Raw genomic sequence first — 19,452 nt, forward strand, 5'->3', positions numbered from 1 at the left:
CTGGGGGCACTGGGCACCTGGGGGCACTGGGCACCAGCTCTGGGGCTGCATTTCATTGAGAGCAGTGGGATCAGAAGGGCAGGATCACGTCTTTGTTTCTGCAGGGATATCCCGTTCCAGTGGCTGCAGCAGCAGTGCCTGGGGGGGGTTTGCCTGCCACAGACTCTCTTGTAGGACTCAGGGTGGGTCTGTGCAGTGGGGTCAGTGTGAGGAGCAGGTCCTGTGTCCAGGTCAGGGCAGAGGGTTCATGGAGGGCACTGTAACACCAGGGAGGTGACCAGGTGACATTAACCACCAAGCTAAGGACAGAAAAGGCACTTTACCTGCAGCACAGTTTACATTGCACTGAGAATCCCCATGACACTCATTGCACTGGGGTCAGTGGCTGTTCCTATGAACTTTTAGTACCTTTCCTGCTTTCCTCGATGGTGCTGGTTTTATTTATTTGACAACTGTGTTTTCAGATAACTCCCTCCTGGGGTTTTAGGTCCTTTCCTATGAAAAGGCATTTTTTGCAGTTGTAAGGGAAGTAGTTTCCTGGAATTACACAGACCTTGAAATACAGATTCAGTTTTAGCCTTTTGAGGACACGCTCCTGTTTTAAGCAAAGGTGACTTAGGACCCATGGGAAATGAGAACTACTGACCATTTAGGGACCATTTAGGAACCTGGATATTCCTTCTACTTTTCCTTGCAAAGGAGCCTTTTCTTGTTAGGTACTGTATTTGCATTTCTGAAAGCACCTTGAGAGCAGGACAGTACCTGCTGGAAGCTGGGTCAGGAGGAGTCTGAAAACCTTGGAAGAACCAATGTTCCCTGAACAGTGTTGTCTCTCATTTCACTTTGGAGATGAAGCAGTGATGCCCAGTTTAGATTCTTCAGCTTTGTGATGAAGTCAATTAGTTTGAACAAAACTAATAAAGGTTTGGCATCCTACCTGTTGTTGCTCTCAAGTGCACTTCTGTCAGAGTTTTGCTGATTAATGCAGCCTCAGAAGTTGGTTCATTTCTGTTTCTTAGGCTTGTGGTCTCTAAATTGCAATAACTATTCCCCTGAGTAACTTCACAAATGCAGAAAGTAATGAAAAGTGTTCTGAAAGGGCCCATTACTGAAATTATTTGCAGTCCCAGTGGAAGCTGAGGTCTGTTAAGCAGGCTCCAGACATGGGAGGTTTTCACTTACCAGTGTCTCATTTTCTAACGGTGTTCTGCAAGAGGAAATTAGTCATGGTAGGGGAATAAAAGGATTATCCCAATGAATGTGAGATTCTCCAGTAAGTGTAGACAATAAATTCATCATTAGTAGACTAGCCTAATCCACATCATAAAATTTTATTAGGATGTGGATCCACCTGAACTTCTGCATTCCAGGATATCTTTGGGTTTGTTGATTGGTTGTGGGGGTGTTTTTTTTATTATTTAATAGTAAGTCACTGGGTTTACAGGAAACACAAAAGCCTGTGCCCCTTTGGACAGTGTATTTCTAAAGTTAATGAAGAAGGGTGTGGAGCATAGTAGGAATGAGATATGTTAGAGAATTTGAACTAATGATATTTAAAAATGGTCCTGATGCACTTAAAACCCATCAGGACAGCAGCCAGTGAATTTTGAGTGCTGTTGGTGCAGGGGACTTGCAGTGAGATGAGTGAGTCCAGGACAGGGCAGATGCAGGAGCAGGTGGAGAGGAGCTTCCAGCTGATTCTGCTTCCTGGATATCACATTCCTTTTGTAGGGCACTTCCAGATCTGGGCATGTAAATGGACATAGCAAAAGTAATTAACATTAAAACTGTTGGAAATAATTTTTGCATTGTTTGTTGGAATCCTCTGCAGCTTCTCCTTAGAAGCAGCAGCAAGATGTGCTGGTTAACACCAGCAGAGAATAAATTGTTGCAGCCATCTGTGTGCCAGACGTCAGTGTTGAAACCCCTTTGCCTGTGCTTCTCTCACTGACACAGTAGTTGCTCCTAGAAAAGCAGTTTTCCATGAATGGAGCTTACTGCAGGCTGCAGACTGTTCCCAGTTGGATATTTAATTGGGAGGTTGGTCCTCCTGGCAGTGTGCAGCCTCCCTGCTCCCCTTTGGAAGCCAGCCTCAGGTGTGGGCTGGGTTGTCTTCCCAAACAACAGGGACACTCTGAGCTCCTGAGGGTTTGGGTGCCCTTGCAGTTCAGGGATCCAGGCAGCAGACAGGCATTATGCATGCAGGATGGTGTTCCTTTCAGGATCATTTTTTCAGGTAATGAAGTTTATCAACAGATGTGGGCGAGTTTGTTTCAAACTCAGTGATTCACAGCATGAACTGCCAGTTAATTATTGCTTCCCTTTTTTTTTTTTTTAAACACTGCTTACTCATCTTTGCTTTGTTCTTAATCTGGGTCTCTCCTTTGATAATGTGGAGCCATGGAAACACTTATTTCAAAGTGATTAAAAACAAGTAATTAAAAAAAACCCAAACCCCACATTACAGTTATTTACCTTTGCCTCTGCTTCAAAACCTGATCCATCCCACTTTCCTTTCCAGTCCTGTCCTGTCAGCAGCACTGGTTTTGCTCTGTGTAGTTTGTAAGTGTCTCTCCCTCCTCACTCTGGGGGTTCAGGCCCTGGTTGGTGTCCAGGTGAATTGTATCCTCGTGGTCCCCTTGGCCCAAGTGCCTGGGGGTGGATGAACAGCTGGAATTCCAGCCCAGCCAGAGCTGCAGCAGGAATGGGGGAGTGCAGGGAGGATTCTGCAGCAGGGTCAGTAATTGGGGCCAGTACCTGAGCAGACACCTGAACTGCACCAGAGCTGGGAATGAACCTGGTGAGATGAGAGGCATGATCCATGCCCTCTGCCCCTGGGCCAGAGCCAGGGCAGCTTCCTACCTTTGTACAGCCTGAGTTACCCATGGCTGAAAGGACACCAGTCCCTCGGGGATGCTCGAGGCTCATTTCCCTTGTGTGGCCTCAGGACTTGCACTCAGGACTGGACCTGTCTGGGCATGGCTGAGGAACACTGGACCTCTGGTCACTGGGAAATCAGAGGAGCTGCACAGTTTGTTCTCATCAGGAAGGCCATTCCTGTGCTCTCTTTTGCCATGTTACTGAACTCTGGGATTCCCTGGGATCCTTGGCAGTGTCCATTCCAGCTGCCATAGGTGACTCTATGTACACACAGTGAGAATCAGAGGGAGAAGAGGCAGCTGGTTAAAGTCTGTATTGACTTGGGAGACAGTGTTTACTTTAAGGGCTCCTTCTGAAGTTAAGGCTTCTTGCATGACTGTGTCCATTGTAGGGATCTTTTGAATCCTGGTTTCATCTGGAACATAACTTGTGGGTTCTCTGTGCCATCTCACTCTGTACTTCACTTGCTAAAAGCTCTGCTCAAATAAATGTTTTGGGAGTGCTGTATTCCTCATTGCAAGCTTGGCAGCACATCCAGTTTGCAAAGGATGGTCTGGTAATGAAATTTTTTGGATGCTTTTTCTGTAATCTTTACCAAGATTTCATAAACTAGTGCAGGTGATGGTAATTTTGTCTCCATTCTCATCCTGAGATCAGGAAAAAGATGCTTTCTCTTGCATTGCTGTGCTTTGTTTCTGGGGGCAGACCCAATATGATTAATAGATCTGCAGTATCCATAATCATTTTACTACTGAAAATGGTCACGAGCCTTGTGAGGGATTCTGCCTTGGGTGTAATTCTATAAAATAGAGGTATTCTTACATTCTGTTGAAGCTGGTAAAAGAAACATGTATGGTAGAAGTCTGGAAAGGAACAGTAAAAAACAAAGCAAACTGAATTTTTGGTTATGAAAAAGTAGGACTGGGGAAGAAGTAAGGAAGACATTTGGTGCTAGGAGGATCATTAAATATACACAGATGTTCCTTCATTGCATTTACAAGTTTTATGTCTTCACGTTGCATTTTATTCTTCTAGGTATGTGTAGAATGTCTGTTATAGTTAACGGTCCTTTTTTTTGTGGTCTTTAAACTCCTAAGTCCCTACTGGGGTTTGCAGTCCAGAAGCATTTGAAATCATGTAATGATTTGGTGCATCTTTCCAGGGGAAGTGCTGGGTCTGTGGGTCAGAGCACTGCTGAAGTCACATCACCTTTTTTGTCTTCTCTGGAGATACCCACCATGATTCCTAGTTCTCTGGAAGCTGCAAGGATTTTAGTGGTTTAAAAATTAAATTCATTCTGGGCTTAATTGCTGTTTTCTGCCTAATTACTTTTAAGTCTCCCTTGGATTTTTTCACTTCTAAAGAGGACAGAGTAGAACTTAGTTCCTAAATTGCCAACTTTCTAGCCTGATTCCTGTGCTAAACTGACCTGCTGTCAACAAATGTTAAATGAATTAATTTGCATAGCAAACAGATGCAAAGTGCTCCTCTTTTCCAGGGGTACCATCTGTAGCTGCAGCATTTCTTGTCAGTTCTCCAAGCACACAGAAATCCACACTCACAAACAGCCTCAGGGTTCAGAGCCCTGGCCGTGCTGTGTGAACACAAACAAACTGCCCCCACCTGACTTGCCCAGAAACCAGGGATTCTTCAGCTCAGGATTGCACAGAACAGCTTGTCCAACATCAGCTCCTGAGAAGGGAAGGGACAACCTGGTGGCTGGAACTGGAACATGAGACCTGAGGAGTGTGGATTTATTTGCTGTGCTGCTGCTGCACTGACATAATTACAGGCAAGATTAATGGTGTAAACCTTTCTGTGGTCTGACTTTTAATGGCCATCTCTCCTCCTGGTTTTGAGACTCAGGCTTCTGAGTGGATCTGGGCTTCAGTCACTGATCTTCACTGTCCTGTCTTTAATGTGGGACTGGCACCTCTGTCCTACCTTCCCCTGAAGCTGGTAAATACCAGTAGTTCCAGGATTTTGAAGGGGTTGATCCCAGAGACATTAACTGGGAATAAGCAATTCCTGTAGGTATAAATTAAGAGTTTGCTCCCATGGAATCAAAGCCTAAGAGGTCTGGTAAGCGTGAGATAAAGACTCCGGGGATTCAGAGCCAGAAACAGAACTGCACCAGGCTGAGAAATGATGTTTAAGTATCTGCAGGCTCCTCTGAGGTACTTCAGAGGAAAGACAACTGCAAGAGCTTGATGGTAAATCATTAATACTTAGGATGTGTCAAATAGAATCTTTTAATGAGAATGTCTTAAGCCTTTTTTTCCTCTAAGGAGGGCAGAGAGCATTGTGCTGCCTGCACGTGCATCTTGTCCTGCAGATGTGACTTGCTTCAGTCGTGGGTAACAATGGCAGTGATGTGTTCCTTGAGTCCTCATGTCTTTGTGTGTTTGTGACCACAGTGTGTGTGTGTCCCACACCCACAGCACCTGCTGTTGTGGCAGGAGTGTGTGTGTCTGGGAGGCACAGGGAGGGACAGGAGGTTTGTCAGCAATGTGTGCTCTTGTTTGGGCAGAAAAGGTCTCTGTCTTTGCACCCTGGAAACAGCTGCACTGAGTGTGTCAGTGAGTCTGGTGTGCCTGTCCTGTCTTCCCATATCAGTGAGACTGGTGTGCCTGTTCTTTATTCCCATGTCAGTGAGACTGGTGTGCCTGTCCTCTCTTCTCCTATCAGTGAGACTGGTGTGCCTGTTCTTTATTCCCATGTCAGTGAGACTGGTGTGCCTGTTCTTCCTTCCCATGTCAGTGAGACTGGTGTGCCTGTCCTTTATTCCCATGTCAGTGAGGCTGGTGTGCCTGTCTTCTCTTCCCATGTCAGTGAGACTGGTGTGCCTGTCCTTTATTCCCATGTCAGTGAGGCTGGTGTGCCTGTCTTCTCTTCCCATGTCAGTGAGACTGGTGTGCCTGTTCTTTATTCCCATGTCAGTGAGACTGGTGTGCCTGTCCTCTCTTCCCCTGTCAGTGAGTCTGGTGTGCCTGTCCTCTCTTCCCATCTCTGCCGAATTTGAGGAACGGAAGGAAGAAGGGCTGTCAAAGCCAGGTGCTTATGCCCTTCTTTCTTATTAATGATTAATGTGTGGCTTTTCTCTGAAGAGAAGTGCCTGGGAATTAGAGCTTTCAAAGTGCATTACTTTCAAGCTCTATCCATCTTTAGGTCCTGCAGGCATGATAACAGTGTGTGGTGGCAGTCACATAATATTTGTCCTGCGTGCACTCTCTGTACTGGAGGGAGCTTCATCTCCAGCTGACTGAAGCAAGAAGGCACTTGAGTGCAAGCCTTGCCCTGGCAGAGCTGTGTGGTGCAGAGCAGAGGGCAGGAGGTGAAGTTCAGGTGATGCTGCTGCAGTGCTGCCAGAGGAGCTGCCCTTGGTGCCAGGGGAGCTCTGCTCATCGGAGCGTGGCAGAACAAGAAGATGGGGAAATGTGGGGTTTCAGGTGCCAGCCTTTATTTTCTTTTCCTATCAGCAGCAAATTAGCATTAGTACAGAGCCCTCCTTGGGGCAGCTGCGCTTCTCCCCTGACTCCAGAGAGGGTTCTTGGACAAAGTCAAAAGGTTTTCCTCCTCACTCAGTGTGTTTCCCTAGCCTAGGTCAGGTAGTCCTTTCCTATGCTTTTGTGGGGCAGGTATTTAACCAAGGAGGCCTGGAGAGAACTCCTTCCAAAGCTTGGTGCTTCCCTGTCCCACCAGAGGAACAGAGGGCAGATGCTGCCATCTCTGCCCACCCACCCACCCATCGTGCTGCACTCGTGCTGTTTGCAGGGTGGGTGCAGCCTTTGGGAGGTTGCTGCTCCAGGTACTGGAGCCAAAGATACTGTCAGTACTTGGGTGTGCAGCAGGTGTTTGGGAACTGGACTTTCAGAGAAGGAAACAGAACCCAAATTTGCCTGTGAATCTTCACTTTGGAGGCAGCAGGCAGCACGAAAAAGGAGCTTATCTGCCCAACCCAGACTGGAAAAAATCAACTCAAATTAAAAACCCACACAAAAGAGAGGAGTGAATGAAGGCAGTTTCTTAATTAGCTTACTGATACTGTGCAGGATCACAGCATATGGCTGTCCTGGGGCTTATATGATGAGCAGAGCGTTTAATTCGTGCTAGTAAGGAGCTGTTAGGGTTCCTCCTGACAGTTCCTGGTGTTTAGCTTGTAATATAAATAAATTATGCATAGGTTTTAGCAGCAGAGACATAACCTAGTTACATGCAACCTTAATGCTTTACAATCATATCTTGAAGTATAAATTTAAAGTTGTGCACTTGCTTATTGCCTTCTGTCATTACTTAGGGATGAATCTGGGTCCGTCCTCCCTTGGCTGTCAGTGAAGGGAATCTACAGAAACAGCTGTTGCTGTGCTGGGATGAAGAACAAGGCTGCACCAAAGCTCTGCAGCTCCTGTAATGGGCATGGTCTGCTTTGGAAGGCTTGTTGGATGTGATGCTTTATTAGATAAATACTCATTTTTGGGTTTCTGAGATTCTTTTCACATGGCGGCAAACGTGTGATAAAGCAAGGAGAGCCCCTTGGCCTTCCCTCAGAGCAGAGACTGGAGTAGTTTGGGAGCTGAGTGGCTGCTGGGCATCATGGAATTCTTGTATGATGTGTTTCTGCATCGTTTTGCATCCCAGGAGGACAGACTGTGCTCCTCTGAGGGGTCAGGCAGGAGGTGCCCAGTCACATGTTGCTGAAAGGGCATTAACCATGTCAGGAGTGTGGAAAGCCACAGATGACAAGGCACAGATGTCAAGTCCATCCTTTGTTAAGCTGTACTTTGAGCCCCTGCTTACTGCAGGGAGCTCCTGCAGGCAGTGCTGACATGGGTATGAGACCCATCTCAGTGTCCCTGTGGATCTCCTGCTCTGTGCCAGTGGCACTGGAGCACAGACGGAGCTCCTGAAGCCCTTTTTCGAGGGTGCCTTTTGGTGTGTCCTCATCTGAGCATTTGATCAACTAAACAAAACCTTTGTTCAAATAGCTGGAAGGGTTTACAGGCAGAGAAGCTGGGGCTGCTCTGCTGCTGCTCTCCTGGGTCTGACTGGGAGGTGAGTGCTGGAGTGCAGCAGCAGTCTCAGTCTCCAGGGGGATCTCCTGCCCAGGCCTCAGACACGTTTTCTCAGTCCAACAGCTGCTCCCTGCCCAACATCCCCATCCCTGGAGCTCCTCCAGCTTTCTGCTCATTTCATTTGGACTTTGGCTTCTCTCTGCTTTCTGTACCATGTTCTCTGCTTCATTTCTGATTCAACTGTCTGCTGCCAAACTGCACTGTGCTGGACAGAGCCCTCTGGACCAGTGCTGCCTGGATCAGGCTATCTTCGTGTCACAGGCAACTTCTTTCTTTTTCTCTCTTGTTTTCAGAACAATGAACTTAATACCAATTAAACTTTCTGGTATTTCAGGTGAACTGAAGTATGGAATTCATTCTATTTCTGCATGAAATGATGGAATGATTTTTAAATGTTGTATATTCCTCCTTTGAGACACACTGGGCCTAGAAATGCACTCGGAAATAGAGTGCATTTACTACAACTATTATTGATCAGTGCCCTTTGGCTGGCATCCAGATAAAAATTTCTTAATTGTTGAAGCAGAGTGTGGGCGTGGAAGGGTGTTTGTACCCAGCAAGGGTTCTGCCTGCCAGAAGAGGTGGACAGTACAACTGATGCATTTGTTTGACTTATGAGAAGCTTGTAGTTTTATATCAGCTGAATTACACAAAACTCAGTGTCTGAACAGCGAAGCCTCGGGGCTGGTGCTGGTCAGGGGGTGGTGAGGGGCACATCCTGCCTGTCAGCTCCACCCCAGCACTGCCAGAACTCACCCACCTGTGTGTGCCACCCATGCAGCCCCTCGGGAACCCCCTCAGCACTGGGAGCTCTCTGGCTCACAGATCACAGTGCCCAGATCTCCTGCAGCAGTGCTGAGACAGACTGAGGAGAGCCAGTGCTGCTTTCCAGGCTGGCAGTACAAAAATAGCTGTTAGAAGGTTCTTTAGTAAGAAATAGGATCCATTTGGGCAGTCTGAGACCCTGCCTCGTGCACAGAGCGGCTGTTGGAAGAGCTCATCTCTGCCTCAGCTTCAGCTCTCAGCCACAGTTCTTCCAGGGAAAGGTGGAAGTGTTACTAGGAGGATGTCTTAAAAATTCCTGTTAAGCTTCCTGTGTATATAAAAACCAAAATCTCCAGCCCATTGTCTCTGTTCCCAGCTAGATCTTTAAACACAGTGCTTTTTACACCTGCTGAGCTGGGGTGGGAGAGGGAGTGGCCAGGAACACTCCAGCACTGTGGCACAGCAGCTGAGGGACCTCTCCAGCCAAGGGCAGACACAGCAATAGCCTTGGAAATACTGGTTTGAATGTTCAGAGAAAAATGTGTCTCTGGTCATTGTATTTTCAAGTTTCTCTTTATCACCAGAAAACCCCAACCCTAAAGCTCTGTGTGTCTGCTCTGCCTTTGGGGTGTCAGGGGGAGCACAGGGGGCATTGCCCCATGGCTGCATTGAAACAGTGCCAGTTAATTACCATGGATCTCATTCCTTCTAAATCTCCTCCTCTTGAAGATAATTCTGGTATGTGTATGTTGCTACAGACAGCAGCAACAGCTCACCTGTCCTAGGGGTGATAAATGCCAGCTCTGTTCTGCAGAGGTAAATGTGGCACTCAGAATTGCATTTTATTAAGATGACTCTGATGATAATGATAAGCTTATCTAAGGCAGGAACAAATTTCTCACCAGATTCCCCTCCCTTTTTCTGAAGTCTTTAATGCCAACAGACTGGATTCTTAGCCTGGTATGTTTCTATGCTGGTAGTTACTTACTTTATTTAACATTTACTTAGTGCCTCTCTGTTTTGTTTTCCCAGGGAAAGCATATATTTTAACATCCTCACAAATCCTCTTTCACCAGTCCTGGCTACTGACTGGACTCTGAGAATTTGAGGAAGAATCCAGGTTGCATTTTCTAGCTAAAGGCGCTGGGGGTTTAAAATCTCTGGAATGAGATTTGTGCTTTACTGTTTTACATAAAATCAGTCATATATTTGATTTCTTCCTGTGTACTTTGAGTCACATGGGCAGTAACTCAGTGGTTTACTCCTAGAATTGTTCTTCAGAGTGTGTTGTATATATTTACAGTAAACACACTGTGAAGGTTGTTACTGCCCTTTGCAGTGTGACATAAGAAAGACACTATTGTTTTTAAAATACATTTTTAATTTAATAAACTCTTGGAATAGTATTGAAAAGCAGGGGAAGTCAGGGAAGGCAGCAGAGGCTGTTCTGGGGGTGAAGAGACAAGGCAAGGGAAGCAGATTGTACAGAACACCAGGGAGGAATGGCAGGTCTCACTTGTCACTGGCCTGTGTAAAAATAGTTTGGGTAGTTCCTCCTCACCATTCCCACCCATTTGGACAGGCAGTCAACTTTATTTTCATTTTTGATGGGATTTTGCCCATCATCAGTGCTTTGAAGGCCCTGCAGAGTTCCTTCTTCAAGCTGTTCAAACTTTAAAAGTATCTTTGACTGACATCTGTAGAGGTTTTTGATGCTGAATTGCCCCAGCAAGTAACTGAGTGAGCTCCCATGTTTAATTGTGAGCTCTCTGTGCCATTGCAGTTGTTCCATGGCAGCCTGGCTGCTGAGGAACGGGGTGAGCAGCTCCTCAGCTGGGGGCTTGGCTCCTTTTCTGTGTCTGAAGAATGACTTTTCTTTGGGATAAAGCAATACTTGTCCAGTGTGTAGGACAGTTGAGTGAAAAGCAAACCCCTGTGCTTTATCCAAGTCTGGATGCCATGTGCTGTGTGTCTCTGTTGCCTGAGTTTCCAGGGCTGTCTGGCCTGGGTGATGCTCTGCATTCCCTCTCTGGAGTGTCCCCTGTGTCTGGTGACAGCACATCCTCTGGAATGTGGGCTGGCACTGGTTGCCTCTGGTGATTTCCCTCACTCTGGGGAGATGGATGTTTAGAAACCTTGCTCTCAAAGTTTGCTTTGGAAAGTTTGCTTAGTTACATCTTCCATTCCATCACATGCAATGGATCTGTAGGATGCACCAGGAACAATTCCAGTGCAGATGCAGAGTGATGTTGTGGCTGTGGTCAGTGCAGTGTCAGGGTGGCTGTTCCACTGCAGTTCCTGTCCCTGTTGGTGACCAGTGCCAGCAGGAGCTCTCTGGCCCATGTCATCCCTTTGTCTCCGTGCTGCAGCCCCTCCTGAAGGGAGCCTGGAGCTGGGAATCTGACTGATGACTGCTGGGTGATGTTTGTCAAGGATAGTATAGTCTTAACACCCCGAGGTATAAATGCAGCCTGCCATTTTCCTGGGTTGCAGGGACTTGAGCAGGTTACTCTGGATTATGGAAATCACTCCTGGGGGCACTTCTGGGATTGCCAGATGAGAATTTAGTCCGAGTGTACTGTCTTCATTTTCACCATGCTTTGCTCAGTGCTTAGAGATGTTTGGTACCCTCGTGCCTGGATCTGAAACCCAAGTGTTCCCCCAGGAGCTGGGAGGTCTCTGCTGCCTCAGGCAGTGTTGGAGCAGCAGCAGGAGCAGATTCAGGAAGCAGGAGCTGATCTCAGTGCTCTGAGCTCAGCCTGGGCTGCTGGGAGGAGAAGGAGAGCTGAGCTCTGCCATAGCTCTGGGTCCCAGCCATGCACATGGAAATGGGGTTTGGTTTTCCATGGTGGAGGAGTCCCCTGGGCTGCAGGAACCTCATTGCCCAAGGAGGGAGGACTAACAAAACCCCAAGAGTTGGGTGTTCACAGAGCAGGTGTTTCTGCATGACATGCTCATAAGGATTTGTTTTCTGAAGTATTAGTTACAACATTAAAACTGCAAAGTTTGATGGCTGCAAAACTTGGCCGTAGCATTAATTAGCTCTTCACTTGATCTGCAGAGTTTTCATGCTTATTTATGTGTGATATATGTGGAAATTTTTTCTTCAGGCATTAATTTTCAGTAAATTTTTCTACAGTTAAAGAGACAGTAATGATATCAGCAAGCCACACTCCTACTGATGCACTTTTATAATATCTTTTTCAGTTATAACCTTATCAATGTCTACCTTAATATTAATCCCAATACAGATCAAGAAATAAGAAAGCAGGATACAGAATGCTGTGATGCTGTTGATAACTAAAGTAGTAAAACATGTGGTGGCACAAATGGACCATAGAAAAATCTCTTGAGAATGGGCCGTGGGGCAAGAAAGGTGTGAAGGTTGGGCTTTTTTTTTGGCTAAAGGTGATTTTTTTTTAAAGTCTGCAAGTGTTGCTTATGAATTTTAACTCTCTTTCTTAAGACTTAATGAGGGAATAAAAAACGTGACACACGGCTCCAGATAAGACCAGTTATAGTGCATTTCTGTCACCCTGAAGCTTAATAAGAAATGTTCCATGTTAACAGATGTGCTTGGAGGTGGAGCTGCTATCTTTTATTGTTATAACTCCTGAAAGGTATCACAGAGAATTTGAATTCTAATTTCAGTTTCATAAAGACTTGACATTAAAATTCACAGTTGTGTTTTTCGTACAAAGGGATTAGTGCAGCTGGAGATGGGAAAACAGCATGTAGAATTCTCCTCCATGTATCCTGTGGAATCATTTTAATATCCACTTCACCCTCCTTTACCAGCCGTTGCTGGAGATGAGGCTGTGTTAGGATGTGGGGAAAGGAGTCATTTATCTCTGCATTCCATTGGTGTTCCTAATTGAAAGTTAATGTGCTGTTACAGCAACCAGCTCACAATTAAGTGCCCTCAGATTTTGAGAGGTGTCTGAGAAAATGGGGGGTTTCCTGCTGTCCAATTAACAGAGCAGCCTTGCCTGGGTGAGCAGGGACAGGGGAGGGGACTGGGATGGGTTTGGTGATTACCTGCAGATTGGCAGGCCCTCAGGTTACTTAAAAAGAAAAATCGGCTGCTCAGTCCTGAGAGCAGAAGGTAATGATGGTGTCCTGAGCTTTTGAGAACAAACCTTACACAGGTTTGTGGGATTCAAAGGCCCTGAGAGGTTGTCTGTGTTATCATGGAAATTACTGCATTTCAGCTTTGAGAAGACCTTCCAGATAGGTTTGTTCACCAAGCACTTATAAGAATAATTTTGTCACTTCATTTTTCCCCTTAAAAAAAAAAAAAGAAGAAAAAAAGAAACGGACTTGAATTTTATTTATTGGGTAATGACAGGTTGATGCTTGTGCAAGCCTGGGACTGTATGCAGTGCTGCATGATTGCTGGACAGGCAAGGCCAAGTTCACAGGTCCCCTCTGACAGTTTCTGCAGTCACTGATATGTGCAACTCTAACAGCTCCCAGTAGCCTTTCACTCTGTCTTGCATCTTCTGCCTGTGCCATTCTCTTGTGCAAAATTTTGAAAAATTCAAAGCCACATGAAGTGTCATCTTTTGCCTGCTAAGTGTGGCTGAGCCAGGCTTTGTGCTGGACCTGCTGCACACAGCCTTTGCAGTGTCTGTGGCCATGAATATTGCTGGGCAATCTTGTGGCTTTGCTTGTTTTTCCTAAGGTGGTAAAAGGTTAGAAGGACTGGCTTTGAAATTAAATTCTTGGTTTGCATATTGACTCTGAAACTCTGCCCCAGTTTAAGATGTATCACTGGACTCCCCAGGAAAGCAGAGAACTGTGTCTGCAGCACCTCTGTGACTGTGTTCCCCTCTGGGTTCCCCTTTGGGTTCAGGGTCAGGGAGCTGCAGATGGGCACTGCCCATATTTTACTGAGATCTAGTGGGTTTGTCAGTCTGCTTTGCCTCCTAATTGTTCATCCAAGGTGATGAGATGGCAATAATTGTAGTATAAATCAATGCACCTTCAACTTTATGGTGAAGGTTACAGGGCTGAATTGTCTTTTCCCTCTCTCCTGTCAGGAATGTGAGTTCAGATGGAGCAGAAGCCCGCAGAAGACTGAGGGAGTGTGATGGCTTGGTGGACGCCCTCCTTCACGCCCTGCAGTCTGCGGTTGGCAAGAAGGATACAGACAACAAGGTGAACTTGAACATTAAAACTTAGTGGATATTTCCATTAATTTAGGCTGAAGTGTTGCACTGGGATCCAAGTTCTCTTTGCTAGCATCAGAAGAGGATTATGCTGGCCTCAGAAAATAGAGCAATTATCCTCTCTCTGGTATCCATGGTACCAGGATGGGTACCAGCAGGATGTTGCTGTTTCCTTCAGTGGCTGAGGAGGTGAGCAAAGGCTGGTGGCTGAGAGATGGGGAGAACAGCCCTTTATTGTCAGGGACATGATTGCTGTTGTTCTGCATTACTTAATTGGCATTTATAAGGCAGTCTCCAAATCAGAATCGAGTCCCATTTGCACAAAGCAGCAAAGGAGTCAGTTCCCATTTTAAAGACTTTATTCAGCACCATCTCTAAAGGCTGTAGTGCACAGACATTAAGAAATGCCTTCAGACCTACAGCACTTTCACTGTGGCTGTTTTTTGGTGCAGATTTTATTAACCTGTTTTTATCATCATCTTGTCCCGTGGCACTTAAAAGTGTATTTATATGCATAAGGAATATCATAAGTTTAACCTGTCCAAAAAAAAGCATACTGTTGCTTTGTGAGGTCTGTAAAGCATCATTATTTTACTCTTTTTGAGTCCCACCATGTGATGGCCTGTACAGGAGAGTTATAAAGCCCCGTCACTTAATCAGGTAATTTTGGAAGTGGATTTTGTAACCACCTGGTGGTTTCCTTTGCAACCTACAGGGATTTGCTCTTGTCAGAACCCGATGTGCTGTGGATTAGCTATTGCTGCAGGACAACCTGTGTTCTCATTGAAATCCCCACAGGGCCTAGGTTTTGACCCAAAGAAAATTTAATAAAATGGGCCCCTTGGGGATTGTAAATGTTGGAAGAACGAGAGAGAGGCTTGTATTAAAATCAGATCCTTATATGATCTTTTTCTGCTGTGTGCTTGATCTTTTGGTGAACTGTATTCTTTGTTAAGATCAAGTGGTATTTTTGATTAGAGAGTTTTCATTTTGAATGGGTGCTATTTATGAAGTGCTTCACTTTTCAAAGAAAAAAATTGGGTTTAGAACAAGAATGAACTTTGATTCAAGGATCTTGTCTAAATCTTCCTCGGAAGCTGCGTTTTTTCCCTGGGACAGGTGGGCCTTTTCTTCATTTCCTCCAAACCCTCCACTGTACAATATATAATGGCCTGTGAGTCAGAGGGTGCAGGACTTGTTGTAACACCAATTTCTCTGTGACAGTCTGTGGAGAACTGTGTGTGCATCATGAGGAACCTTTCCTATCACGTCCACAAAGAGGTCCCCGGAGCTGATAAGTACCAAGAGCTAGATGCGGGTCAGACCACGGGCACAGGAGGCTCTCAGAAGAAGAAGAAGGATGATGCTGGTTGTTTTGGTGGAAAAAAAGCCAAAGGTATGTGTTGCAGAGAGCTCAGAACTGGGAAATGGGGGCAGATGTTGCAGTGCAGTCCTGCTCTCGTTGCACCTTCACCGTGCCAGTGTGGAGTGCTGCAGTTTGTGGAGGTCCATGTTTGCAGTCATGGCATGTGTTTATCCCCTGTGTTGCATCACTGCTAAATATTTGGGATTTCTTTTCCACGATTGATGTAGTTCTGTTTGGTTTTAAGTAGGAGTGGTGCATGCTGACACTGCTGTTGGAAAAAGGTGGATGTGCTCTGCCTCCCCTCTGCCTCCCTGTGTTCTTACACCTGTCAGATCTGTGCTTAGTCCTCTTGCTTGGCTGTGTTGCTCGTGTGCCAGGCTGAGGAGGCCAGGCCAGCATGCACCCATCCATCCCTGGGCATGGCACTCCTGGCTGGACATCTTCCATGCCCCCAGTGTCTCATACTTGAAAACAGACTGAAAGCCTCCCCTCCCACTCAGCCAAAATGTAAACCTCCTAATTCAGTCACTCTTTCAGTAATTTAAATTGCAAACATGATTTTGTAGCTTTTAATTGTCATTCACTTTTAGACCTGTTCTCTCCTCTGGGGCATGAGTGTTGCAAATGAGTTTCATTATAAGAGAGGATTAATAGTCTCAGTAAACCCCCTTCAATGTTTCCTTCACAAAGAGAACTCAAATTATATCCGTTTTCTTTGTTGTTTTAGAGAAACTGCTATTCTAGACTGAATTCTGTTTTCTTTGTTGTTTTAGAGAAATGACTATTCTGGATGAATTCAGAGATAAAGTAATTCAGTTTTCTATCTCGGCTTCATTCTCCTCATTCATGTGTGCACACATCCTGCCCTATTGTTTATGGCCAGGTATCAGAGAGGGGTTTGGCCCTAAAGAGCTGACAGGGAATTGTTTGAGGTTGACAGGCTGTGTGCTGCACATGACTGTCTCTGTGATCTGGCCTGTGCATTATTCAAATGCTGTGTTTCCATGGGTGTTAGGGAAGTCATCAGTGTGAACTTGCTTTTGCAGACTAGTCTGTCATCAACTAGATTTAAACTGCTTCTTAGAAAAAAACCAAAATTGATGGGAATCTTTTAATGACCGGGGGAAAAACTGAAGAAATGACACTCCCTGGCTGGGCAGGCTGCTCTGCCAGTGAGTGAGTGAGTGACCCTGCAGTGATGCCCTCTGGAAACCTTGGGTGTGCTGGGGCTCCAGCCTGTTCCTGCCCCTTCAGTCCCTGTTGGTTTGTGGCTCCAGAGCAGCCCAGTCAGGGGGAACATTTGTAGCCAAGAAGCTGGGGGTGCCCTGGGGCAGCAGGGCAGTGTGCTGGGGGAGGGCTGTCCCCATCCCCTCCAGGGCAGTGCCAGGGGGCTCTCAGCTGATGTCAGGTGATGTCTCTGCTGCCTCTGGGCCCACCTGGAGAGGCACCCTGGGTGTCTGCACCCCCGGGGAGTTCTGGGTATCATCTGAGCCATCAAGGTGTGTCTTTTTGGACAAATTGGCCTCGCAGTCACCTGATGCTGAGGATGAGCCTGTGGATTGCAGTGAGCAGTGCAGGCACTCAGTGACAGCCTGGGTTTGTCTCTGTGTGTTCAGCAGGAAATTTCAGTTTCCAAAGAACATTTTAATGGTTTTCCCCCCTTTTTGCAGTGCTCTTTATAAAATGTGCTGCTCCCCAGGGGGAGATCAACTGGTGATAATGCTGAGCTCAGAGCTGCTGGGATGTAGGTCAGAAGGGTAGAGGGTAACAGACGACTGTTGTGTTTACAAAGTAAAAATTAAAATCCATTCATAAATGTGCTTTTAAAATCATAAACAGAGGCTCCCTTATCTCGTTGTTAAATGTATGTGGGTACTGGTCTGAACCTACCTTAATTTTTTCAGTCTAGGACTTACAATAGATCAATTCCTTCTCTCCCTTCTTGTTCACTTAATCCCGCAGTGTTTCCATGTTTATTTTATTTCATGGTCATTGATCACAGCATTTCCAACACCTTTGCAAAGGGCTAGTCATCCTTCTGTCCCATCAATTCTGTGAGCACCTTTTCATTTAATGAAAAGAGAAAGAAAAAAATCTGTGCAGAAAAAGATTGGGGTTTTTCAGAAGGAGCAAAAGAGAGAAAGTGGAATATCTTGTTTTGATTTGGGTTTTTTAATTGATGAAACTTCTACAGTATTCCTGTAATACTCAGGTTTTGAACCTATTCTGTGAAATTCTGCCTCTTTGTGACTGTTCCTTTGTATTTTCTTCATCCTGTAAATTTTTGTTTTCCTTTTGCTGCTTTTCTGGTAATTAGAGGAGTGGTTCAATCAAGGTGAGTCTGCAATACTTTCTTTCCTCATGGCCATAACATGCTTTGTTCAGCTTTCCCATGCAATGCTGAGAGCTGAGATGAAGGTCTTGTTCATCCACCTTCTCCTCTGCTCCCCCAGCACATCCTCCTGTTCATTGCAGCAGGCAGAGAATCCTCTGAGGGAGCTTTGGCAGCTTGGTCTGTCCACAGCAGGAACAGAGATCAGCTTGTGCTGGGGAGTTGATGGGCTGTGAGTGCCCTGGGACTGTCCCTGAGGCTGATGTGGGGGGTGAAGGCAGGGGCACTGTCAGCTCGTGACACTTGCTTCAGATCATGGGTTCTGGAGGGTTGAACCAAAGGAGAACGTTGGAGAGAAAAAAACCAAATAAAATAACTGCTGCACCCAACAAATGGTGCTTGGGAGTGTTCTGTGAGACAGGGATTGCAGACTGTGACTGGGGAGCTGGTGGAGGAGGAGCCTGTTGGCAGCACAGAGCTCAGCCCGGGCCTTCTGTCGCTCTGCAGTCGGGTCAGTGGGTGTATTAACAAGCACAGCATTGACTGGGGGGGTAAAGGAGGTGTTAAGAAGAATCACTTTCCCTTACAACTTTTATTTTAACCAGAAAGAAAGTATTTGGGAATTAATCCTTCAGCAAAAGCAGTCTGGCTGCAAAGCTGGTTTGATTATCTGGTAAATCCAAACGACATTTGAGGAAGATCAGCAACAACATTTAGTGGTTAATAACACTGGGTCACACTTGAGAGTCTGGGCTGAGTTTCTGACAGATGGAAAATGCCGGAGGTCGTGTTTTGGTTGTTTCTTACATAATGAAAAGTAGTGAGGGGGGAGAGGGAAAGAATTTTAATCCCACTGTTTCAGAGGCTGTAAATTGCATCTTGCACAAGCAAGTCTCATGTCAGGCAATTTTCCCAAACCAGAGTGCTGTGCCAGTTCCTCCAGCCAGGTCTCATTAAACAGACCTGTCAGGCATGTTCAGAGCTCTGTCTGTCTCCTGGCAGAGTTTGGAGCTGTGCTCCTGATCCAGCAGCGTTGGCTTTTCCCTGACGTACCTCGGGTGGAAAACTTGGAGAACCTGGGGATGCATTGAAGGGTAGACACTGAAATGTCCAAAACCAGGATCTTAAACTTCTCCTCCCCTGCACAAGCGTGGCCATTGAGCATCCCTGTCTGGGAGGATCTGGGTGCTCCATCCAAATGTCAGCCAAATACAAATACATACAGATGTGGTCTGTGTGTGTGTCCACATCCCTGTTGGGAACAAATGCAAGGGCACTGCCAACAGGGCTGGGGGGCAGAGCAGCGTGTTCAGAGCTACAGAATCTGGTGGTGAAGCTGCTCATGTGCTGTCACTTGGTGTGGGGATGGCTGGGAGGTTTGTCATCAGTAGACTCTTGAACTTGCTAAATTTGGTCACCTTTTTAGAAACTCCATTTGTGGTCCCTCTGAAAATCAAATGGGAGAAATACCAGCTGGGCTGCAGGTTGAAACCTTTGCCTTTCTGGGTGGATTTGTTTTGGAGTCTTCTTACAGCTTGGTCACCTTCTCTCTCTACGAAAGCTCTGGAAAATGTAGTGTCTGGGGTATCTCTGAACCCAGCCTTGATGAAGCAAGTGATTTGTAGAGTTGGAATCCCCGTGGTCAGAGCTGTGTGTTCTGAACTGCTGGCATGGGCAGGCAGCTGGCCTGGCCTGGGGGCTGGGAGTGTCTCAGAGGGACAAACAGCCAAGGCTGGGGAAGCCAGGCCATGTTTGCAGCCTGGCCCAGACCTGAGGGGCAGGGACTGCAGAGACACAGGGGAAAGGGCAGGGACTGCAGAGACACAGGGGAAGGGGCAGGGACTGCAGAGACACAGGGGAAGGGGC

At 46.3% G+C, this 19,452-nt stretch overlaps 1 protein-coding gene across 12 annotated transcripts in view; it reads left to right on the forward strand.

The window, feature by feature from the left end:
* Nucleotides 1–19,452, forward strand: part of ARVCF (ARVCF, delta catenin family member) — a 155,743-nt gene that overhangs the window by 91,923 nt on the left and 44,368 nt on the right. For 9 of the 12 annotated variants that reach the window (XM_027689413.1, XM_027689419.1, XM_027689416.1 and 6 more), the window contains 3 exons: nt 13,760–13,877; nt 15,113–15,284; nt 17,572–17,589. In XM_027689413.1, the coding sequence (XP_027545214.1) occupies nt 13,760–13,877; nt 15,113–15,284; nt 17,572–17,589 (308 nt within the window). The remainder of the gene's footprint in view (nt 1–13,759; nt 13,878–15,112; nt 15,285–17,571; nt 17,590–19,452) is intronic. The other 3 variants (XM_027689417.1, XM_027689418.1, XM_027689422.1) reach the window with 1 other exon arrangement.

Source organism: Neopelma chrysocephalum, unplaced genomic scaffold (genome assembly GCF_003984885.1).
Source record: "Neopelma chrysocephalum unplaced genomic scaffold, ASM398488v2 Primary Assembly neopelma1_77, whole genome shotgun sequence".
In the NCBI taxonomy this organism is placed as follows: Eukaryota; Metazoa; Chordata; class Aves; order Passeriformes; family Pipridae; genus Neopelma; species Neopelma chrysocephalum.